Raw genomic sequence first — 25,701 nt, 5'->3', positions numbered from 1 at the left:
TTGCTGATGTGCATCTTTCTAATGGCTAATGAACAGGAATATCTCTTCATATATATATATATATATATATATAAAATCATTTTATTATGGGCTTATACAGCTCTTATCACAATCCACACATACATCAATTGTGTAAAGCACACTTGTACATTCATTGCCCTCATCATTCTCAAAACATTTGCTCTCCACCTAAGCCCTTGGCATCGGCTTCTCATTTTTTCCCATCTCTTCCCATATTTGTTGGTCACCTCGGTGTCTTCTTTGGTGAAGTATCTATTCATGTCCTCTGCTCTTTAAAGAATTAGATTGCTTGCCTTTTTGTTGTTGAAATACTGTGGTTGTCGATAAACTGTAGATTACTCCCTTGTCAACGATGTCATTGACAAGTCTTTTCCCCAATAGGTGTATGTTCTAGTTTGACTCTTTTGGAAAAGTCTTTTTATGTGCATAAGCATGTAATTTTCCAAAGGTGCCTGAGTAAATAGCCGGCTGGTCTAAAATCTCACCTCTTCCACTTCCACAAAGAGGGAGGGGAATCCAGCGCTTCGCATGCCCAAGGAAGATGCCTATGAAGTAGAGGCCAGAGATGCCTCCACTTTCAGACCTTTCTTTAGCCTGTTCTGACACCAAGCGTGCCTCCCCAAACACTCTACTTCTCCACTGGACTCTATAAACACCGTGATGGTGTCATAGGTAGGTTTATTGTGCCAACCTGGCCAATAGGAACATGTGGGATTAATCGGGTCACAGTTTGATTGGAGGGCAAAGCGATAAATGATTTGGCAAGGCCCACCCCCTCGCTCTCTTGTCTCTGGTGAATGAACTAGCGTTCAGTTGCTTAGTTAGTTCTCTGCCTCAACTTGTGAGCTACACTACCTATGGGCAGTGGATCATGTCGCTAGAGCTTGAGGGTCCTTCGAGACCTGATTTTGCTTGAACTGGAGGCTTGTGGATCCTGTTGCCTTTCATCGCTTGAGTTCGATATCCCATCCAGGCCCGCTTTGCCATTCCCCTGAGCAGCTGACTATTGCTGACCCTCCCTTGCTCTCTACTGGTGTCTGCCTGTGGTTGGACTCTGCCTGCATAGTCCAAAGGAAGACTCAGCTGTCTGCTTCTTTGACCTTGCATCCAGCAGCCTGGGAGTTGTGAGTTGAAGGATTTCCAGTATATTAATTTTTCCATGGAAGTGAGTTGAACTGAGTCCTCTGCACTGTGTAGACACATTAGTTGTTATAGTCCTTTGTGCGGTATAAAACTATCCATATATACATAAAATCGTAAGTGTCCTGGTTTTGTTTGTCTAGAGGGCCCTGCCTAACACAGATGACCACAGTTCTCACAGATAGTACTCACAAGTATGGGGTTTATTTGGGGAGCTAACCATTTACAAAATGTTAAGGATACAGTTATTTTATCCATCGCCCCTCTTCTTAGTCATGCTGATAGGCCCATCTCTTTGGTTTGTGGCCTCTCAGCCTTGTGGTTACTGACCTCTACCTTGCGCAGACTACACAGCTCCTTTAACAGTGGAAAGTGGCCAGGAGATATTCCAGTCTGAATGCATGAAGGCACTCAGCTGTATCCCTTCTGTGGGGCAGGAAGCCAGCCCTCCGCCCCCAGGGTTGTCTCGTGGGCTTAGAACAGCGCAGTGATCTTGGATGGTTCTCTCCTGCCTCTTCTTTCTTGCTGGTCTCAGATTCCATATTCCTGGTTCTGAATCGGCTCACTTTAAATGCAATGGGCTAGCATAACTGACTGCTGAACCCTATTAAGAGTTCCACACATCCAGACCCAAGGCCCAAGTGTCGGCCACTGGAGATCCCCTCATAGAGGGGGTTAGGAGAGGAGATGGGTCAGTCAGGGTGCGATGTAGTACCGATGAAGAACACAGCTTTCCCCCAGATCCTGGATGCTTCCTCCCCCCAACTACCATGATCCGAATTCTACCTTGCAGGACTGGATAGGGCAGAGGTTGTACACTGGTGCCTAGGGGAGCTGGAGGCACAGGGAATCCAGGGTGGACAATACCTTCAGGACCAAGGGTATGAGGGGCGATGCTGGGAGAGTGGAGGGTGTGTGGGTTGGAAAGGGGGAACTGATTACAAGGATCCACATGAGACCTCCTCCCTGGGAGACGGACAGCAGAGAAGGGGGAGAAGGGAGACTCCGGATAGGGCAAGATATGACAAAATAACAATCTATAAATTATCAAGGGCTCATGAGGGAGGGAGGGGGGGAGGGGAAAAAAAAAGAGGACCTGATGCAGGGGGCTTGAGTGGAGACCAAATGCTTTGAGAATGGTTGGGGCGAGGAGTGTACGGATGTGCTTTATACAATTGATGTATGTATATGTACGGATTGTGATAAGAGTTGTATGAGCCCCTAATAAAATGTAAAAAAAAAAAGAGTTCCACACATCCTATTCACATGGCCACACCTAGTCATTGGTGGTAGTTAAAAAGACTATAGACAAGCGATAACAAGGAATTTTAATCCACTACAGTCCCTGTGATTTAGTTTATCATCTGCTGTTTGTAAATTTCTATTTTTACGTTTAATAGACTATGCCATAAAGTAAGATTTCCTAAATTTGCCCTTGCTCTTTCTTCCATGAACCTTATTGCTTCAGGGGTTCCATTCAGGTCTTTGATGTCTCTCGAGTTCATTTTTGTATACGATAGGCTCCTGTTTCATTTTTCTACATATTGATATTTAATTTTCCCAGAATCACTTGTTAAAAAGACTATATTTCTTTCCAATTTAATGGATTTCTTTCCCTTCAAAAAGATCAGCTGACCACAGGTGATTTACTTAGTTTTCAGTTCTGTTCCATTGGTCTATTTGTCTGTCATTGTCCCAGTACCTGGTTATGTTGACAGTGGTGGCTGTGTAGGAGGTAATAAGATCAGGAATTCCAGGCCTCTCACTTTATTGTTCTGTTAGGTAGCTTAGCCTAGGGAATTGGGAAGTCCATTACGCATGCCCAGGAGAGCCAGCAAAAGACAAAAGCTGGATTTTTCCGCCGGTGGGCTTGGATGGGCGTTACACCTGGAGCAGCCCACCTGGGCCGGGTGATTGCAATTCAGCCAATGGGATCGACCTGGGGTCATTCACCACACCTCCCCCGGGAACCCTTGGAAAGGCAGGGACCAGAAGGGAGAGCTCTCTTGGGCTCTTGGGCGCTTGGGCGCCTGGGCTCTTGGTCTCTTTGTCTTGTCTTGCTTGGGCGGTCTGGTGGTCTTCGTGGGAGGGGAGAGATCCTTGCGTGACCCGGAGCAGTCTCTGCCAGGCCGCATGGTCAAAGGAATCCTATGGGTGCCGCGTAAAACCTGATGCTTCTTTGAACTTTCATTAAATTCACTTGGATCACGAGCCCGGCTTCGGCGTGACATCTTTCTCGCGTGGAGCCAAGGACCGAGGCTGAGATTTAGGCCGGAGAGAGAAACCTAACAGTTCTTCTTTCTCAGTAGTGTTTTACTTATCTAGGGTCTTCTTTACTTTCTATATAAGTTGAAGGTTAGTTTTTCCATCTCTTTAAAGAATGTGGATGGAATCTGGATCGGGATTGCCTTATATTTATAGATTGCTCTGAGTAATATTGATTTTTGCACAATGTTGTCTTCCTATCCATGAGCAGGTATGGTCTTCCATTTGTATTGGTCTCTTTGGTTTCTTTCTGCAGTTTTAAAATAAACTGTTTACTTTGTATAAAGCTTTTATATCCGTGGTTAAATATATTTCTATTTGATCTTTTTAGTGGTCATTATCATAGTATTATTTTCCTGATTTCCTTTTCAGAATTCTCTCTTTCAGGGAAGAAGAATTTGACTGATTATTGTATGTTGATTGAGTTTCTGGTGTTAAATCATCTGTACACACTGAATTCCACTTGGTCATGACATTTTTTTTAGTGCTATTGGAAAATAATGTCTAAGATTTTGCTGAGACTTTTTCCATCTTCATGAGAGATCCTGGTCTATCATTTTCTTTTCCAGTGGTGTCTTCTTTTCCTGGGTTTGGTATCAGCATCATGCTTGCTTCATAGAATGGCTACACAAACAGTCCATTCTTTGTTATGTCCTGAGATAGTTTGCATAGGATCATCGAATTAGTGTCTGTTCTTCTCTGAATGCTTTGTAACATTCTCTAGTGAATTATACCTATCTAGTACATGGGTGCCATCAGCCATTCAAACAGATGAATTTGAAAATGTTTCCAAGAATGAAATAACAGACTTGGCAAATGTATTAAGTATGGTGGAGAGTACTTCAAAGAGGATAAGGTTGTTTTGTAAAAAAATTTCAATACAAAACAAGAAAAAAAAGAACAACAAAAATTTTAGATACATAGCCTTGAAGAAATATGTTGCTGATTTTTGTATCCGTGTGTGTGTATTTTCTAATTGGTATATATATTTTTTGACAAGATCAATCTCTTTCTTTTTTGTTGTTATGGATCTGTTAGAATTTTTTACCTCAGGTTGTTAGTCTAAGTGTGTTGTCATTAACTTTCCAAGAAAAAAACCCTGCCTGCTATGACCTGCACGATGTAATCTATGATATAGATATAGGAGCCAAATTCTGTTCTTTCCAAAGCAGGAGCCTCCCTTCCCAAAATGGAACTGTTATGACACCCTCTTTATTTACACACTCCTTGGATAGCATCTACCCACACTCCAGATCTCTGGCTCTGACCATGTGTGGTGGAGTGAGAGTTCTTCATGGGGTTCTCCTATCCATGCCTCTCTAACTCCCATCCAATGATTGGATGAGACTAAGTAAATAGGATGTGGGAAACACGAAGAGAGGGGATTGGTCTATTTTGGTTGCTAGTCCTGTGTACAGAGAAGCGTCTCAGAAGCAGGAGCAGAGAGAATTCCTGGGACCATCAAGGAAACATGCCACTGGGCGAGCATGTTCTTTTGAGATCCTTGTCACAAGTGGCAGAGGCAGTAGAGGCACCAGAGGTCATGGCAGGGTGAGACCAGAGACACCAGGGAAGAAGAGCTGCATCACGGAGAACATGAGACTGAGATTGCGGGCAAGCTTACTACCCACCATGCAAGGCCAAAGCCAAACTCAGGCTACAGGGCTGAGCACCAGAAAGAGGCGTGGCTGCTGGCGGAGGAGGGTGCTACTGTGAACTGGAATTGTATCCTCAATGTTTTATGATTCTGACTTGTGGTAACTTCTTAACTTCCCCTAGAAATCCTTCCCCCCCCCCCCCATGGTATATCTTTTATTTCATTCTTTTGTTATTTCTAGACTATGTGGTTTGTCTATAAATTTCTCCAAATTTCACAAGTCTCCAAAAAATTTCCCAATATGTTATAGGGAAAAAATCTGCTTGTTAGTAGATCTGCATAGTTGGAAACCCAGTGTGAAATGGCAGCTGTGCCTAGTGTGACCGTGACTTCCTTCTTCCTTGTCTTCTTGCTTTGCCCTGCATTGTAGTCATCTGAATGGTGACGCTTCAGGGGCCTCTCTAAACTTGCTCCGTGGTCTCCAACTGTGTCTGTGCTGCAAATTATACAAATGCTTTTATTTTCAATTTGTCCTGATTGAAACGCAATTGACAGAGATGCTCTCTGGTTCTACCAATACTGACAAACTGCTGACCACTTGACACTCTGTTCCGAGCACCATGCAGTTTAACCCGTTTGCTCACATTCCTGACGCAAGTGTCCCCAGCCAGCGGGTGTTCATCATTTGGGGAGGGTCAGCTCCCAGCTCCCAGAAGGGAGAAGAAATAGCGAGCTCAGACTGGCCTGGAATTGTCTAGCACAGGCAGTCATTCTAAATCTTATAATCCTATTGTTTGTGGCCCGCAGGCCTTTTTTACTCACAGTGTCTTCACATCGCTCTGGAGTTTGCTTCCTGTGTCCTGAGCCTCCTTTGCTAGGTTCCCAGCCATGCTGGCCTTATGTCTTAGAGCAGTGGTTCTCAACCTTCCTAAGGCCGCGACCCTTTCATACAGTTCATGTTGTGGTGACCCCAACCTTAAAATGATTTTCGTTGTTACTTCATAACTGTAATTTTGCTACTGTTATGAATCACAATGTAAATATGTTATGCAGGATGTATTTTCATTATTAAAAATTGAACATAATTAAAGCAGAGTGATTAATCACAAAAACAATATTTCTAATAATTGAAATTTTGTTTTGAAGTATGGTGTAGCATGAATACCAGTCTTCACGCCTGGTACTCACATGTGGGCATATCTGCATGTAGGCAGACCCTTCTGGAGATGGAGGGAGGAGCGGTGTCTCAGTTCCTAAGGTTTTTTCAGTGTCTCGGTTCCTAATGTGTTTTCCAATGGTCTTGGTGACCCCTGTGAAAGGGTCTTTCGACCCCCAAAGGGGTTGCAACCCACAGGTTGAAAACTGCTGTCTTAGAGGATCTTCAACATGTATGAATTGGCTTGGGTTTCTGGGACGCAGCTTTTTCCAGACCCTCTCTGCCTTGGGGCCTCCGATTATCCTTGCTTCATGCTAAGTGACTAAGGATTTCTGAAAAATTTTCCTGTTGAGTCAGTAAACACACAATCTTGTTCAAACAAAGAGCTTCTAAGAGTGAGGCAAGGGAAACAGCAGAGAGTCTTAGGCTCTGACAGATCTGGGCTCAGACACTGGCTTATAATACTCATCAGCTGGGTGGCCTGAGGACAATTATTTAATCTCTAAGCCCTACTTTCTTTCTTCATCTAGAAAATGTGGAGGATTATCCCTTTTCCCATAAGAGTAACGAATTAAATTGCTCATCTGCATGCACAGACTGGCAGAGCCGTGCTAACTATTATGCCAACTATTATGAAGGATCCATTCAGGCCCAGTCACAACCACTGACTCTTCCATCTCCTGGGTTTACGCCTTCCTTCGGTGACTGAATTCTAATGTAAGGTGCATCTTCCAGCTCTGGAGCACAAGCTCCATCATTTGGGAGTATGATCTGTCTTTGTATTCTTTCTACCTAACACTTTGCCTGGTAGAACACTGTAGAATGAATAAGTAAACGAATGGGTGATTAAATAAATTCAGTTTTGCTACAAATTTAAACAGGCTTCATCATAGAAGTTTAGATTGTTCACAGTTAAAAGGCTGGAAGACCTAAATGTGCAACCTGAAATCATATAATTCTTAGAAGAAAAGGTCTAGCTATTAAGCTTCACTTTTAATGATGGATTGTCCAACCAAGTAGAAAAAGCACAAGTAACAAGACAAAATAAACAAATGGGACCTCACAATAATTAAAACTCTTTGGTCATCAAAAGACTTTACAGATAACCCCTTAGGACCAATAATGAGAGTAGCGATAACAGGAGGGTAGGGGGAAGTTGGGGAGAGAAAGGTGGAACAGATCACAATAATGAACATATAATTAATCCCCTCCCAGGGGGACAAAGAACAGAAAAGTGGGTGAAGGGAGACAGTGGCTTGTCAGAGTAAACCAGCCTCTGACAATTGTGGAGGGTCCTTAGGCACAATTGTACAGCAATAATATACAAAGATCACAGTAAAGTCATAGAAGAGAGATCGAAGAGAAGGCAAAGAAAGGAATCAGACACATTTTATAGTAGCATGCTCACCTGAGTCCCTCTTGGGGTGGTCCACATGGAGGTGGCAGACAGAGGAGGAGAATATTTCTAACCAAGGCTTATAGATACTTAGGGGCGTGCAAGCCCCCCTGAATACAGGTAACCACATACATCACAGAAAGAGGTTGTACCATAGGCAATACAGCAATGGGAGGGGGCCTATCTAGGGGTATACATGCAATAGGAAGAGGTGGGGTCAGGGGTACACATGTGACAAGATGAATGGATCCTAGATTCAGGATGGCATCCTAGCTTTGGTTGTCCTGGAGCTGGTTTGACTTATTCTCTTGGCTCCCCATGGAAACAATCACTTCTTTATCAGGATGGTATGAGCCCCACCTATGATGGGATAGGGAGAAAACTTCTAAGCAGCTTGCTTCCGAGTATGCTATAATCATTTGCCATGTGTTGCAAGCAGTGTCCTATGTCTGACATATATTTGGGGAGACAACCTGGGGAAAGCCTTTTTGTATTCCACAGCAGTTGGTATAAGACATGAAAAAAAATTAATAAATTATCAAGGGTTCATGAGGGAGGGGTGGTGGTGGAATGAGCTGATACCAAGGACTGAAGTAGAAAGAAAATGTTTTGAAAATGATGATGGCAACATATGTACAAACGTGCTTCACACAATGGATGTGTGTATGGATTGTGATGAGCTGTAAGAGCCCCCAATAAAATGACTTTAAAAAAACAAAAAAGACTACAAAAAATTGAAAATATAACACACCCACTAGGGACATAACTTTGTAAACTAGACTTCTGATAAGAATCTAATAATAAAATGCATATAAATAATTCAACAAGTTAACCAAAGACAGATAAACTAACCATAAGATGAACAAAGTACTTGAATAAACAGTTCACCCAACAGGAAAAGTTGCTCATGATTTTATAAGGTTCGAACCTTATTCTTTCAAAAAGAAGAATGAGTTTATTGAAGAGGAATACTTTGGAAAAGCAGCCCAAAGGGCCCTTAGCTAGTTAAAAGACCAGGACCAGATTCTTGACACAAGTCATGTACAGCAGTGGTGGTGTAAGAGTCACAGAACCTGATTTTCAGATTCTGTCTCTACGACTTACTGTGATTGGGCCAGTTACTCAGTCTCGGGATAAGGAGACGAACCTGGTTTCTCATTTCCAAAATGGAGCCATCCCTACTGCTCCAGCATGGAAATGAAAACAAAATACTTGTTTAGGATTTTGTGAAAAGTAGAGCCTCTGTAAGTACCCACTGTTTTCAATATAACTTTATTTTAAAATTAAAGGGGACGTCGAACCCCTCCCAGAAGATTGCTGTACAGAGGACAGCACTGAAGATACAGTCTGGGGAGAGGGGCGGGTCTGCGCAGACAGCACGGGAGCTAACTGAGAGAGAGGGAAAGAGAGAGAGAGAGAACCGCATTCTGGCCCACCAAGCCCCAAGGATGACATTCCTGCTTAGCAGTCAAGGCACAGAGAGAACCACAGGGCCAGCCCCATCATGAGACAGGACCTCCCCTCACTGATCCACAGTGCTGCAGGGCACAACACTGGAGACACCACCACCCCACCCCACCACCCCTACTGGGGTGAAACACGAAGGGAGTGCAACAGAGGAGCAAGGAGAGCAAAGCAATTAAGTCCCTGAGGAATCCTGAAAATAGAGTCCAGAGGGCAGGGCTTGCCACCTCATCAGATTCAATCAGAAAATATACATAAAGGTCAGCAGACAGACTTGGAACTATTTATAGGCCCTTTCTTCTTTCCCCTACCCCACCCCCATGTTTATATCTATCTATCTATAGGCAAGATAAACAATCCCAAGGAAAACACAAACAGGACTGACTGATGGTTCCAAAGGGGACACGGGAGAGGGGGTGGTGGGGGAAACGCAGCGTGGAGCCAACAAACCCAGGGCCAAGGGAAGAACAAGAGATCTAAAATTGACAGCGAGGAAGGTGTAGAACGTCTGGTGGGTTTGATCATGTGCAATATAGCTGAGAGGAATTACTGAGAATCCAATGGTCGAACATGACAGTGGGACAGAAGGAAAGTAAAAAGATATAGAGGAAAGAATTAGGAGGCAAAAGACATTTATAGAGGTCTAAATATAGGTATGTATATATTAACTATATTAATATATAACAATAGGGATATAGGTCTATGTTCTTATATATTAAGTATCAAGGTAGCAGACGGACATTGGGCCTCTACTCAAGTACCTCCTCAATGCAAGAACACTTTGTTCTAATAACCTGGCATTCTGTGATGCTCACTTTCCCGACACGCTGAAGTAAAAATGGGTGCATAAGCAAATGTGATGAAGAGAGTTGATGGTGCCTGGCTATTAGAATCTATAGCATCTGGGGTCTTACAGGCTTGACGTTAAACAAGTGGCCATCTAGTAGGGAAGCAGCATAGCCCACATAAAAGAAGCACACCAGCCTGTGTGATCACAAGGTGTAGACAGGATCTGGTATCAGGCATCAGAAGACCCAAAACAATCATATTGATGTGAATGACAGGGGTGCAAAGCAGTTATACGACTATTAGACTACGATCAGTATTGCTGAAGTGTACATGTAGAAATTATTAGTGTTGTTTCAGTGTACATAATTAGTATTGCTATAATTAATATCGCCAAATTGTACATCTAGAAACTATTAGTGTTATATTTTACTGTGTATATTCTCAAGCAAATAAAGTTAGAAGAAAAATTTTCCTTTTTCAGTGATTTCTTTAAAGATCTTTGTTAGGAAAAATGGTCTGATTGTCTTTTAAAACCCAGCCAATGTAGCCTTTATGAACCACCAGGTTCTGACCTGTAACTGATCACGGGGATGATGCAGGTCAGCTTGTGCTCCTTCTGCTGTGCTTGGAATCATGTTAGCTTGCTGGAGCCCTGGTGGTATAGCGGCTACAAGTTGGGCTGTGATCTGCATGGTCAACAGTTCAAAACCACTAGCAGCTCCATAGAAGACCAGGCTTTCTACTCCTAAAACAAGTTGGAAAGTCACAGGGGGTCACTGTGAGTCAGCACTGATTCAATGGCAGTGATAGCATTTAAAGGTTATCCAAACACCCTTTTGATTTTATAAATGAAAAAGCCTCTCAAGTTTTTGCACTAGCGCCCTTGATCTATTTCCTAAGCATTTATTTCAGACCAAGCAGTGGCCCTACTAGGTTTGGGCAATAGAGAAGCAAGCTCTTCTCTGCCTTTAAGGAGTTCCGGCCTTAGGGGCATGGCCCGGGGTTGGGGAAGACAGTGTTCACGCAGTATGATTGGGGCATGGGCTTTGAAAGACACACTCACCAACCCACAAGTGGGGGAAGGGAAACCAGGAAGATGGGAAAACATGTACAAAGCCACTGGAGCGTAAGACATCCACCTAGACAAGCGACATTTGATGGGAGAGTAGGTTGGGTTGGGATGATGATGAACTTGATATATCCAGGAGGTAGTGGCGACCAGAGAGGTTGGAGCTGGTTTGGGAGTTTTCAGTGTTTTAAGAGGCAGTTCAGCCGTTGGCCATAGTTGCAGAGGTGGAAAGATAAGCAAGGCTGGTTGGGATGTCTAGCATAAAATCCATCGGTACACTTAACAAGTCCGATCTCAGCGACAAAGCAGATTTGAGTTGTAAACTGCAATACAACTGATTGTTTGATACTAGAAATCTCTCGATATGGTAGCTTATACTAAAGATGTCTATGGGGTGAGTGGAAAGGGGTACAGTCTGTAGGTCACCTGACTTTCTTGTATTTCAAATGAGAGGGCTTCAAAGAGTTCATGGGATCCAATCAACAGGGATTTGAAAGATTATTATAGAGTTTATGGGAAAATGGACTAAAAGGAAGGTTTTCCACAAAGTCCCTTGTGTGCTATTTTTCAAGTATGTCACATTTTAGACACTGGATTCTTATCCAGTGCACCCACTGCAGGTAATCAGGTCCACCAAGCTTAATCCATGGTTCTTGAGAATAAGTATCAACCATCAAACTGTAACCAGTTTCCATTTGCAATGAAGTCAATGTCAAACCATTGTTCAAGGGTTTCCAGTTTGAGTATCACATATGAGAGGAAGCTGAATGCTAGCTAGACACCAGTACAACAAGTACTTTTGTGTGTGAGCCTAAATAGGACTCAGCAGTGTCTAATTTAAGTAAATGCATCCAATAACAAGGTTACTGTATTATACAACAGGGTAGATAAGTGAAATTCAAAAATATCATAAAAAATGACATTGTGTGATTAATAGCTCAGTTTATTAGCTGGTTTAATAAAGTAAAAGCTTATCGTGAAAATAATGGTAGAAATAGCTTTCTAAAAGTTTTTGGGATATGCTTACAAAACGACAGGTTCGGGAGAACATCCTGAACAATGACAATGCAAGGCCTGAGTGGCAGGGGCACTGTGGACAGGTTGGCTGTATGAAGTCGTGTTAGCTTCCTGAGACCACGGGGCGCCTGCTTCAAAATGGTCCCAGGACAGCTTCTAAATACAGGTCATAAGTTCAATAACACACAAATTTCAGTTTGTCAGCTATCTGAAAGTTTCTAAGAATTCCTTTGACTACGATGACACTCAATCCTGTATCACTTGTCCTTTTGGATGTCTCTTTACTCTCGAGTATGGACTTATTGTTTCATCCATCACAAAATCATACAATACTTTGATCCAGGAATGATAGTGGGGCAGGGTGTCATAATATTCAGCGGCAATTTTTCTCACCTAGAAGGGAAAATATACAGGAAGATGAGTTAACAGTTGATACGAAATCCTGTTAAAGACCATAGAGAATGTTCCACATATACACTCCATAAGGAGACTGAGAGCTTTCTCCCTCCTTCTCAAAAAATAAAAAGAAGAGGAGGCGAGAGAGGTAGTATTCAGGAATTCAAAACTGAAGGCAGTAGCATTTCAATAGTTAAATACATTTGATCTTCTAGGATTACTATCAGGCTTTGACGGTCTGGTTTGCAAAATTTGGCACATGGGTTCTATAACAAGTGCCTGCAACTCAATTAATTTGGTATTTTTTAGGGGCATACCATGTGGGTTGGATGGTACAATATAAAAGTAACACTGGTCCGTTTTTAAGGAGCTTACAAATACTAATAAGGCATTCTGGAGTGCACTTATCAAGTGCATGAATCTGTCATCCAAAGGAGCAATCATTTGGGGCACAAAGTTCTTCCATAAGGAACTACAAGTCAACACTGTGCACCTCAAGTACAGCCACCACCTGTCTGCCAGTGGTGGTGCTGGGGTTATGAGTTGGGCTGTGATCCTCCAAGTTAGCAGTTTGAAACCACCAGCTGCTCCTGGGGAGAAAGGCTTTTTACTCCTATGAAGAGTTAACTCTTGGAGAGTCATAGGGGCTGTCATGATGGCAGTGATTTAAAAAAAAAATCAGTGAAGACTTATGTGTTGCTCTAATGCTGCCAGATTTCAGAGGAGCTTCCAGACTAAGGTGGGTTAGGAAGAAAGGCCTAGCAATCTACTTCAAAAGGCCAGCCAATGAAAACGCATGGCTCACCTGACCCAATCCTACTGGGAGTCACCATGAGAGGCTCAATAGCGGCTAACTGCAAAAAGACTCCGCAAATAAAAATAAACTGCTTCATAATTCACAGTGAACTGGTTGTCAAAGCCAGCAGAAATTTGTTTTCCTTAAAAACTAATTAGAGAAGACACTATCTTTCAGAAAAAGTAACTGTCAGGGCCAATTCAGATCCCGAATAAATATTTTAAGTCACGACCCTCAGCCTACATAAATAAATAATGGAAAACCAAGCAAGAGCTTATAATTTATACGAACTGCCATCAAGTCGATGTTGACTCACAGCGACCCTGAAGGGCAGGGTAAAACAGCCCCACGGGTTTCCGAGGCTGTAACTGTACAGGAGTGGAAAGCCCTGCTTGCTCCTTCGGAGTGCCTGGCGGTTTGAAATGCTGACCTTGTGGATTGTAGCCCACAGCATAACTACTACGCCACCAGGGCTCCTTAAAAGCTCCTAATAAGGCCCAAGGCCAACCATTAATACACTCCTTAGTACAAGGAGTAGGAAAGCCTGGGGAATGAGTTTGCCAAGAGTCCAGCATGATTCACATATTGACAATAAGCACCTAGGTTGTCTTGCTTCCTGTCACCTGCTTTTCTATGTATACAAAGAAAAACAAGCACTCAAGTGTCTATGAGCAGCAAAGCTCCATTTTAAAAAAAGTGTATTAAATTGAAAATCTTATTGTAGTCAAAATGTTCTATAAATTTGGTTGTGGCGAGGTTTGTACAATCCAGTAGAGATATCAAAACCCACCACTTTAAGGGGGTGGAGTGTACCTCAAGCCAAACTCACTGCCCTTGTGTCGATGCCAAGTCACAGCGACCCTGCAGGCCAGGGTGTAACTGCTCCAGTGGGTTTCCGAGACTGTCTCTCTACACAAAGTTTCATCTTTCTCCTGAGGAGCAGCTGATAGGTTCAAACTTTTGACCTTGTGGTTAGCGCCCAACTCGTAATCACACAACGACCACCAGTGCTGTTAAAACTAAACCTTTCTACCGCACACCTATTAACAACTTAATCCCATGTACACTGATGACAATGGTACAGGCCACTCTTGGCAGGGACTGTAGAAATGGCAGGGGAGGGACTGCTAACACAGGATGCTGAGGCTGCCTGTTAGGCAGACAAGTCGATGACAGAGGAAGCAGAGTGGGAAACGAGGAGTCAGTCATGTCTGAACTGAACGGAGTTTTCAGCTATGGCTCATGCCGGCAAAAATGATTTGGTTCAACGAGTGATTGACTTTCTCTTTACACTTTTCCTCCAACATCCTTTACACAATAACATTAAGATCCTGCTTCTCTATTTAAGAAGGCAAGACCTCGCGCTGACTGCTCACTGACAACCACAGAGCAAAATTGTAGCTGTGTGCTGCCATCGCACTGTGTGTGGGGGGCGTTGCCCAGACATTTCATTCTGAAAATTTTAAAGTCCAGAGTAGATAAAAGAATGCCCATCTGCCCTGCGTTTATGTTCACTAATAACCTAGAAACACCCCCCATCCCCCCTGGTTTGCTCTGCTGATATGTGCCAATTTCACCCTGAAATATTTCAACACAGACCACTAACAGAGTTTATCATGTCATCAGAAGCCATCTAGCAGAATGTGTACTGGCCCATGTCCTTCTAAGAATCTCAAGTCATTTAGTTGTCTTGCTGTGGGAGGTGTGCATGTGTTTAAACAGACAACGTTTACAAACTCAAGGAGTCAACGGACTGGAACTGGGGGTGAGAGCGTAAGACAGCTGACTACAATTCCTTACACTAAAGCTGCAAACTATTAGGAACTCTAGTATTACATTCCATCCTAGTTAGTCCTCCATTTAAAACTATGGGTGCGTTGTTGTTGTTTTTTCATCATAGAATTGCAAAAGCTACCCAGTGTGTGGATGGGAAGCTGAGGGAACTTGCTGGGGAGATAAAGTTAAGCAAGCGATCATTCTGGAAAGGGTGGAAAGATGAGGGTCGAAAAATTTCCCTTCGTTTACTCCACAGACAGTACACTCAAAGTCTGCAGTTCGAAGTGGCCTCGCCCGTCCCTGACGACAGCCTGTGTGTAGTACTGGAAATTGATTAGTGACGTAGGACATCTGTATTTCATTTAAAAAGCCACCATCTGAGGCTCAGCAAGGCCTGTTCAGATTAACAGCGATGAAGGGACACAACCGGATGCTTGTGTTTTCCATTCATGACTAGCTTTCTAAGTTCCCAGTTTATACTCCTTGGACATTGTTTGACCTAAGTGTAACCACTAGGCGAGGAGAGCAAACCCTTTGTGAATTCAGCGGTGAAACACCAGCATCCATTCGCTAGCCACTCTTCTGATGTGGGACCGAGACTGGCTATCTGGCCTGGATTCCTTGGGAAATAAGCAAGTCAACACCTATCTTAGTCGTATGCTTACTGGAAATTAGGGTCCATGTACTGAACTGTTGACTTACCAGTGGAAGGCTTTTGCCAGGAATGTTGGGAAAGTCATGATGTTCGTTGTGATAACCCACATTGAAGGTCAGCAAGTTCAGAGGCCCGTAATATGAGTATGTTTCATGTCCCTTTAAGAACATGTAATGTTCGGCTATGAAATGTCCAGAAATCGGGTGCAAGCCCAGACCAAATAAGGAGGCTGCCAACATGTAGACCAGAGATTTAACTCCTAAAAAGTAGTAAATGGCAATGTTGAAACTAATCTGGGCTATCACATTGATTATCTCCAGATTAGAAATAGGCTTGGGGTTGATGACCAGAGGCCGGAAAGCATAAAAGAGAGGCTGAAGAACAACCCATATGAACTTTCGGAAAGTGGTACAGAAAAACCAGCCCTCAAAATCAGTAGGGATGTCCACATCGATGCCATCCCCTCCGAGGTAGCGATGATGGTCCATATGGTACCTCTTGAAAGAAATGGAATATGGAACGCCAATAGGAAAATTCGCAAACATCCCAAACCAGCGATTCCACATAGCTTTGCAGTTGCCAAAGGCACTGTTATGGGAAATCTCATGAATTGCCAAAGTCATCGAGTGGTTAAGGCAGCTGCCTACAGCGTATGCCCAGAACATGACCCATTTCCAGTCCAAGTCTCTGACTAAGTATAAAGCGATCAGCTGGATGAAGACCATCATGGCTGTAATCCAAATCAGTCTGTAGTCAGGTTTCATCAACGATTTGATCTCAGGGTACTTCGCTGTAAAGAAAAAGAAAACAAGTCAGGAACTCAGAAAAGCACCCCATGACTTCAGCAATCCTGATTTAGTGGAACATTTAAATGTCACTATTTTTCTTGCTCCAAATCTCTACACGTCAGCTGTTAGTCTATCACTATCAAACATGTTTCTATTAAGCAAAGGGTTCTGAGTAGTGATGCTAATACTATCAAGAACACTGAGAAATCCTGTAGGAAAAATTGGCCTCAGAATCTAGAATTTCCACATTAGCAGAAGGGGAAGTACAAGAGTCGTAAGGTTTCACGTGACCCAGTTCCTTGTGCATGCGTACTACATTTTTAACGGCAATGGAAATGCACACAGCAAAACAGCCGTCCAACAATCTCGACGACACATATACTTCTGTGACAATGACTGCATTTGTCAGGTTGTATGATGATCCTGTTCTTCTGTAAATGACCCCTTTGCCTAACAAATCTTCATACAGAAAACAGAAGACCTTCCAGTGTTGTGATCACAATGTCTCTAAAATTGCACTTTCTATCCACAGGAGCTGGTCTACCCTGTCCTACAAGGTTGCGAGAGTCAGGGTTAACTCAATGGCAGTGAATACGCATCTGGCAGCGCAATATATTCAAGCTCATCCTGGAACAACAAGAGTTTGAATAATGTGCCTCCCCTTGTACCTTGAGTTTGTTTTTGTTTTTAAAATGCTGTATGCTGCTAATCATCTCTGCGTGAGCAGTTCCAGTGAATTGTGTATCACAGAAAGGTAACTGGCCTCTCTAGGGTCCCTTCTATTTCCGCCGTGTTCCCTGCAGTACTGTAAGCCTTGGATAGCATACGGGCTGCATACCAAGTGCTGCCAGTGATGCTGCCAGTGTTCCCAAGAAGCAACGTCCTGGCATTAGGAACAAAAGCAGAATTGTTTGCTCTACGCTGTAGATTGTGGGCTAGAGCTGCAGTTGCCCACCATTCCCAAGACCAATGAATCTAGTGTAAGGACGTTTTAGAAAAGGAGATTCTGGAAGCTATGCCAACAGGTATGAGATCATGCTTTTTAAATTTTTGCAAAATATGTTTTTATCTTGTATTGAAAATGCAGCTTTTAAATGGGTGCAGTATATAATACACAGAAGATATGAAACTAAAATTTAAAAAAACCCTCCTTGCCATGGAGTTGATTCTAACTCGTAGCAATCCTACAGAGCAGGTAGAACGGCCCCTGTGGGGTTCTGAGACTGTGACCCTTTGCCAGAGTAGAAACCCCGTCTTTCTCCGGCAGAGCAACTGGTGGTTTCACACTCCTGATCTTGCAGACTGCAGTCCAACGAGAAACCACCAGGGCTGCTTCTAAGATACAAATTAGGTACTGAGTTTAGGTTCTTGGTAAGGCTATTAGTTTGGGGGATGTCAAAAGTAGTAAGCAGATTTTTGATTACAGGTATGTGTGTGGGGGGGGTAGGAGACGGGGAGTTGGTGTTCCTAAACCCTGAGTTGTACAAGGGCCAACTGACTTAAGGAGCCCTAATGGCAAGGTGGCTAAAGCACTTAAATGTTAACTGGAAGGTTCATGGTTCCTACTACCGGCCGCACTGTTCTGCGGAGGACAGAGGCAGCGGACTGCTTCTATAAAGATGACAGCTGTGGAAAACCCACGGGACTCTTCCACTCTAGGGCTGCTATGCTTCAGATCAACTCAGCAGTGTGTTCAGTTGCTCCAGCTTGGTTTTTTATACATATAATTAGATTACGAAAATGTTTTTGCCACTTAAAGGTAATCTTGTTTTCTTCGGTTGAGTAGTTTCATTAGAATAATTACCAAAGTTTCAGGTCTCAAACAACAAAGGCCGGGCGGGGGGGGGGATCACATCACTGTGAATGAGGGGGAGAGCGTGATGGGGACCCAATGCCCATCTGTAGACAGCTGGACATCCCTTGCAGAGGGGTAGTGGGGAGGAGATGAGTCACTCAGGGTTCAGTGTAGCAACAATGAAACTCAAAACCTTCCTCTAGTTCTTGAACGCTTCCTCCCCTCCCAACTATCATGACCCCAATTCTACCTTGTGGACCTGGTTAGACCAGAGGATGTACAGCGGTGCAGTAGGGATCTGGAAACACAGGGAATCTAGGACTGACGAACCCCTCAGGACCAGCGGTGGGAGTGGCGACACCAGGAGGGAAGTGGGTGTAGAAAGGGAGAACCGATCTTGGGGATCTATGTGTAACCTCCTCCCTGGGAGATGGGCAATGAGAAGGTGGGTGAGGGGAGACGCTGGGCAGTGTAAGATAAGATAAAATAATTATTTATAAACTACTAAGGGTGTAGGGGGAAGGGGGAAGCGGGGAGGGAGGGGGAGGGAAAAAAAGGAAGCAGAGCTGATTCGAGGAACCCAAGTGGAAGGTGAATTTTGAGAATGACGAGGGCAACGAATGTATAAGGGTGCTTTACTCAATTGATGTATGTATGCATTGTGATAAGAGTTGTATGAGCCCCAATAAAAAGATTTATAAAAAAAAAAAAAGAAGAAGAATTTCCAAAGTAGTCTACTGATTTATCATGTCCCTGTCTTGAGCCCGTTCTACAATTTTAGCACTAATCTGTATTCAGTTCTCAGTGCTGAATTCTACTGCACATCTTCAAATATTATGGACAGGGCCTTTGCATTCCAGAGAGAATGGAGATAGTTCTCTGTCGACTACCACATCTGAGAAGAAAAGGAGACAGAGCACAGACACAGCTTTTCTCCTCAGACAGGTCACGCAGAATGCTCTTAAAAAGCAAACGAGGGCAGCTCCAGCCTCTTCTCTACATGTGGAAGATGACCAGCAGAGAGGAAGTCAGTAAAATCTGAATAAGCAGAGCAGGATGTTACTGAGTCTGATTGTAAACACCTGAACTAAGGTGGTACAGGTCAAGGTAAATAACTCCCGTTTCTTTCCCTCTCTCCTTCTGCGGAGCCCTGGGGTGTGGGGGCCACACTCTGAGTTGCTAATCTCTTGGTCTACGTTTAAAACCACTGGCCACTCAGTGAGCAACAGGCTTCCTATTCCCATGAAGACTGAGTCTCAGAAACCCATCGGGAAGTTCTACAGGGTCACTGGGATTCAGAATCCACTCAGTGGCACTGAGGTTTGTTTGTATTTTTCTCTCTCCACTTGTAATCTTTGTTGTTATAACTCATTTTATCAAATGCTAGTAGTAATTTTGTAGGATATATATATGACAATCCTACACAATCAAAAATGAATTCATCTACAACTAAATTTTCTGGTGTAAATGAAGAGTTCAAATACTCATTCATTAAAATAGCATTTCTGAGCAACTCTCCAACAAAAGAATAACAGCCATTCATTTATTGGTAGATGAGTACTCATTCTTTTAAAGTGTTATTTATGTTTAAATGGAACTCCAACATCTTTACCTTATATAAAACTGACAAGAGTCAATAAAGGATAGAAATTATTCATTCTATCGTAAGTAGAAGGAACTCTGGTAATATAGTGGGTTTCGAGTTGGCTTGCTAACCACAAGTTTGGCAGTTCAAGACAACCAGCTGCTCCAAGAGAGAAAGATGAAGTTTTCTATTCCTGAGTTTTAGTCTCAGAAACCCACAGGGGCTGTTCTACCCTGTCCTGTAGGGCTGCTTAGAGTCAGAATCAACTCAATGGCACTGAGTTGAATTTTGAGTAGTAAGTTCGTATGAATTAAATTGGAGACTTCATATTCTCTTGAAGATAAATAGAACACTATCCCATGAAGTCATCTTAAACCTAATAACAGTTTAGTTCAAGTAATAAAGAATGCTGCCCTTGAGCACTATACTCTTTGAAGGAATTAACCATACAAGATCCAATGGCCAACAGCAGCGCTAAAGAACAGATGAGACCTTTAAGAGACAGAGTCTCTAACGTAATGGTCACAAGGCAATACACAGATAGGATAACACAATGTGAATATTGTAGTCAACGCCACTCAAGTGTTCATGTTGAATGTTTGTTTTATTGTGAATTTTTTTAACTAGAGAAAACATTCACAGTCCTCTGAGAAGCTATTTGGCTAAGTAATTTTACAAGCACCAAATTTTTACCAAGCTGTAATAATATGAGCAAGTTTCAAAAAAATCTTGGAAAAGTTAATTAAGAGAATACACCTTGGAACTTTCACCCGTCACAGTGGAAAAAAAAGATAATGGATTTTCCCAGAAGAGTTGTATATAAACATGAAATACTGTAAGAGTGCTAAAACAATTCAGTGGGGTAAAGAACAGGGTGCTTTGTTTTTGTGCTGGAACAACTGGAGCCACATGCAAATGAATGACGTTGGGTCCTTACCTCACACCATTTATGTGTATTAATTCATAACACATCATAGGCATAACTAGAAAAGCTATAATGATAAAACTTTTAAAGGAAACATAGGAAGAAATCTTTATGACCTTTCTTGGTTTTTCTTCCCACCCAAAGCACAAGAGACAAAAGAAAATAAAGAAAGAAATCTCTGTGCTACTGCTATCAAGTTAAAAGACAACCTGTATTCAGTCTTTAAAAAAACCATTTTATTGGGGGCTCGTACAACTGATCACAATCCATACATACACCCATTGTGTCAAGCACATTGGTACATTTGTTGCCATCCTCATTCTCAAAACATTTGCTTTCTACTTGAGCCCTTGGTATCAGCTCCTTATTTTTCTCCTGCCTCCTCGCTCCCCACTCCCTCCCAAACCCTTGATAATTTATAAATTGTTTTTTCATGTCTTACACTGTCCAATGTCTCCCTTCACCCACTTTTCTGTTGTCTGTCCCCTTGGGAGGGGGTTTTATGTAGATCATTGATTGATCCCCACTTTTCCCCCACCTTTCCCTTCCCCTCCTGGTATCGCTACTCTCATTACTGGTCCTGGGGTTTTATCTGCCCTGGAGTCCCGGTGTTTCCAGTTCCTATCTGTACCAGTGTATATCCTCTGGTCTAGCCAGATTTGTAAGGTAGAATTTGGATCATGATAGGGGGACGGGAGGAGGAAGTATTTAGGAACTAGAGGAAAGCTGTATGTTTCATTGGTGCTACACTGCACCCTGACTAGCTTGTCTCCTTCCTGGGATCCTTCTGTAGGGAGATGTCCAGTTGCCTACAGATGAGCTTTGGGTCTCCACTCTGCACTCCCCCTTATTCACATCAATATGATTTTTTTGTTCTTTGATGCCTAATACCTGATAGTATCGACACCTCATGATCATACAGGCTGGTATGCTTCTTCCATGTGGGCTTTGTTGCTTCTGAGCTAGATGGCTGCTTGTTTATCCTGAAGCCTTTAAGACCCCAGACGCTGTATCTCTTGATAGCCAGGCACCATCAGCTTTCCTCACCACATCAGCACCTCAGTCTCCTTTCTTAACAAAATCCTTGACGAACAAGTTTAAAATTTTGACACAGTCCAATATATTTTGTCCTTTTGTTGCTTGACATGACACCTTTTGTTGGTGTCATATCTAAGAATAAACTTAAAAACAAGGTCTTGAAATTTCCTCTCAAATATTTTCTTCAGAGTTTTATGGTTTTAGCTGTTTTTATACTTATTGGTCCATCCTAAATTAACTTTTATATCTAGTATGAGGTAAAGGTCCAATTTCATTTTTGTTCCATGTGCATACACCTGGGTTGTCATGAACCAGAATCGATTAACAGCAAATGATGATGGCAATTCATTTGCAGCAAAAACACTACCTGCTTTATTCCCTAGTGAATGGACACATCAACCTTCTTGTAGAAAGCAATTGGCCACAGATGTATCAAATAAATGCTTTTAAATAAACTTTGGAAAAAACATGACTCTAAATGTAAAATTACTATTTACAGATGTTGGTAAAAAACAAATCGATTTACTATTATGCCTCTTGCTTGCCCCCCCCCCGCCCCTCCCCCTGGGCCAAAAAGCTGACAAAATGGTCAGAAATCTGTAATTTAAGTGCATCCCCGCCCCCAGATTCTTATCCTTCCTAAGGTTATTACATCTCTCATCCAGAGTTGTAGTGACACTTGCAAGGAAATGATTATCCATTCACTGAGAAATAGTAAACTGTCCTTTCCAAGTTAACTGTCTCAGGGGGAAGTCTTCGGGGGAAAAAAGCTCAGGGTTGATATAGGCATCACCATCATCAACAAGAACCCTTTCACTTCCTTGATTTTCTGAACATAAAATTCACAGCCAATTCTAGAACTCAGGAGTTTCTTAAGGATGGATATCAATATGTTGACTCTACATTTTATATATATATATGTATATATATCATGCATTACAGTCTAACTCATATTAAGTATGGGCAAATGATTTGCAAAATGTTTTCATTTTAAAAGAAGTGTGAAACAAAAGTAACTTAAAGTGCTACCCTTAGCAAACAATTGTAAAAGTCTGAGCTCCCAATTGACTGCCTCTATTTCAAAAATCCATTTCCTGGATCTACTAACTGAAGAGTCACTATGTCTAAGATGACCCCACGGCAGTGGGTTTGATGAGTCTTCCACTAGCTTCCAATTTTAAACTTCATGGATTAAGTAAACGTTCACTGAGCAGACCGTGCGCTTATACTTTTGAAAACACGAAGCTCCTTGCAAAAATCAGCGGCTGCTTTTCCTTCCCACTGGGCAAATGAATGGGAGTGAGATTCCTCCGATCACCTCATCACCCATTTGGCTCCCTGAATTTTGGACGGGCAGCGAATAAGGTAAAAACACAGATAAACAAACACAGGTGTATTTTGAAAGCAATCTACAGTAATACGGATTAGGATCTCGCTCTATGTTGTACTCGTTCACTTTTACCCTATCTTTAAAATAGGGGTGATTCCGACCTACTTGAGTTACCTGGAGCATTAAATTGGCTAACGTTCATAAAGCACTTATTACAGCGCCTGATATGTCATTAGGAGTAACCTGGAAGAGATAAGCGAACCATAAAAGCAGGAGCCGAAGGTAGTCCAGTGCAGTAAGCACCTCTAGAGTTAAAGGCCCAGTTAGGCTGGTGCAAAGGGCCCAAACTGGCTAAACTTGGAAAGCCATGTAACCTCTTTTAGGTCGCACCAAACTGGGATGGAGAGAAAATACGCGTGAATCTGCCCTTGTTACGTCCCGGGCTGGTTATGAGGCCCAGGACATGTGAGAGAGAACACGGGGTATCTGATCCCTGGGGTCTCCAGACAGACGTCGGCGTGGACGGTCCTCGTCCCCTCCCTGTGGCCTCCGCAGGGCTGTCACAAGGTCAGTGTGGTTGGACTGCAGGTCCCCGGGCCCGGCGGGCCACACCCTGCCTCCGAGACACTCGCAGCAAACCACCCTCCTTCCCGGGGCCTGCTTCGGAGGGCGGGTGGAGGAAAGGGCACCCAAGCGAGGGCATAGGGCTCTTCACCCGAGAGGATCTACCCACCCACCGGCGCCCCAGCAGGGGGAGGGGGAGGGGGCGAGCTCTAGGCCGGCCCGAGCCCAACTAGCCAGCAGGGCCCCAAGGGGACGCCCCGCGCCCGGGGGACGCGCCTGCGCCTCTTCGCGGAAGGCCCAGCGGGGGCGCGCGCGCCCCCATCCTTCCTTCCCGCCGGGTCGGAGCCGGGGAGCAACGGCCTAAACCTCCCGTCTGTCTGTCCCCAGCGTGCGCCGGCCGCGGGACGCCAGGAGAGTGGGCTCGGAACGGGTTCCCCCGACGCCCCCCGCGCGCAAAGGGCCTGGCCGGGGAGGGCGCGCCCCGGCGGCGGGAGGCCGCGCACGCACATAACGGGGCCCGCGCCGGTCCTCACCCAGGATCTCCCGGCGCCGAGTGGCGTGCGGTTCGTCGGTGTAGACCCACTCGAAGTCCTCTCGAGAGACGCGGCTCCCCATGGCGGCGGCTCGCGGGCCCGCTCCCGGCCCGAGCGCTTTGGGATACGGCTCCTGACAGACGAAGGCAGCGGCACGGGCGGCGGGCGGAGCGGCCGAGGAGGTGGGGCGGAGTCACGGAGACTCCGCCCCCGCCCCGCCCCATCTGGGCGGGGCTTGACGGCGTGCGCGGACAGCCACAGGGTGGCATGTCCTGGCAGCTCGCAAGCTCCACCCTTCGGGCTCTTAGTCCCGCGGCTTCACCCGGAGTCAGGATGCCAGCTCCCGCCACTCCCTGTTCCCTCAGAGCTGTCTGTGCCTGCGGGGACAAGGAGGAAAAGAAAGGAAAGGTGTCTGGTTAATAAAGCAGCCGATTTAGCTCCTCCGTGGGTGGAGCTCCCCGGAGGTCTGAAGCTCTGCCAAACCACAAAGATCCTGGACCATTATGAGCTGAATGGCATGTGGCCCAAGTTTTGTTCATTTTAAAAGCAAATTGCTTGCTGAGCCTTTTTGGCTGCTGCCGGAATCACCTCCACAGCAGATTTTTTATTAAGAATTAAAATAATAATAATGATACCTAAGGCTGGGTCTTCCAGTAAAAAAATACACAATCAAAATCCTGCTGGCGAGAAAGGAAAAGATGATACGGATTAGCTACGTGTTTTGCCTGAAACATTCTCATGGGACCGCCCTCCCAGATGATTGCTCAATTTTGCATCTCTCTGTCACAAAAGCAGCTGAGCTACACCTCTTCTGAAAGAGGGAACATTTGTTTCAAAAGTAGTAGCACTTCCCCATCAAAAAAGAAACTGACCACATTTGCCTGTGCACCCATTGTCATCAGTGTGCAAGGCAGGTGAGCATCTCAGACTGCCGAATTGTTAGAACAAAGTGTTCTTGTGTTGAGAGAATACTTGAGCAGGGGCCCACTGTCCATCTGTTTCCTTAATACTAAACCTATAAATACATGTACATAGATCTATTCCCGCCTCATCGTATATAAATATATTTACATTTTGTATGTCTCTATTTAAATCTCTATGACTACCCTTTGCCTCCTAGTTCTTTCCTCTGTTTGTACTTTCCTCTTGTCCCACTATCATGTCATGCTTTCATTTGGCTTTTAGGAATTCCTCTCAGTTACATTGTCCTTGATCCAGCCCTGTCAGACCTCCCACACCCTCCTTGACATTGATTTTGGATCACTTGTTATTCCCTTGTCCCTGGGTTTGTTAACACCCTCTTCCTTTCCCCCACCACCTGTACTACCCCTTGCCCCCCACCCCCAACTGTCATCCTGTTGTTCTCTCTTCTGGCTTGTTAATTCCACCTATCCCCTCCAAGTAGACATGCTATGTACTATCACAAGATTGAGTACCACGAAGCAACAACAGAAAGTAAAACAATAGCTACAACAACAACAACAGAGACACACACATAAACGTATGAATAGTTCAGGGTCTGTTTGTTTTCCTTCACAGGTGCTTTCCAGTGAAGTCTGATGGGGTGCCATGCCTGGCACCGCCTCTATCCCTGGGGACTTCATTG

General features: G+C 44.0%; 1 protein-coding gene across 1 annotated transcript; it reads right to left on the bottom strand.

Moving 5' to 3' along the window:
* Window positions 1-11,819: 11,819 nt before the first annotated feature.
* DEGS1 (delta 4-desaturase, sphingolipid 1) lies at window positions 11,820-24,269 on the bottom strand. The gene is made up of 3 exons (XM_075530669.1): window positions 24,096-24,269; window positions 15,585-16,327; window positions 11,820-12,307 (listed from the first exon to the last, which is right to left on the bottom strand). Exons 1-3 carry the CDS (start codon window positions 24,175-24,177, stop codon window positions 12,161-12,163), a joined length of 972 nt encoding a protein of 323 aa, XP_075386784.1. The 5' UTR covers window positions 24,178-24,269; the 3' UTR covers window positions 11,820-12,160.
* Window positions 24,270-25,701: the final 1,432 nt, after the last annotated feature.

The sequence above is a fragment of the Tenrec ecaudatus genome, chromosome 1, assembly GCF_050624435.1.
Source record: "Tenrec ecaudatus isolate mTenEca1 chromosome 1, mTenEca1.hap1, whole genome shotgun sequence".
Lineage (NCBI taxonomy): Eukaryota > Metazoa > Chordata > Mammalia > Afrosoricida > Tenrecidae > Tenrec > Tenrec ecaudatus.
This window is presented reverse-complemented; position numbering and strand designations above follow the sequence as displayed.

Excerpts from the sequence above, each read along its gene's own strand:
- DEGS1 (XM_075530669.1), bottom strand. The coding sequence starts at position 24,177 with ATGGGGAGCCGCGTCTCTCGAGAGGACTTCGAGTGGGTCTACACCGAC. Across the intron at positions 16,328-24,095 it reads TCGGCGCCGGGAGATCCTGG|CGAAGTACCCTGAGATCAAA; the intron begins GTGAGGACCGGC and ends TTTTCTTTACAG. Across the intron at positions 12,308-15,584 it reads CTGGCAAAAGCCTTCCACTG|GTGAGAAAAATTGCCGCTGA; the intron begins GTAAGTCAACAG and ends TTTCCCTTCTAG.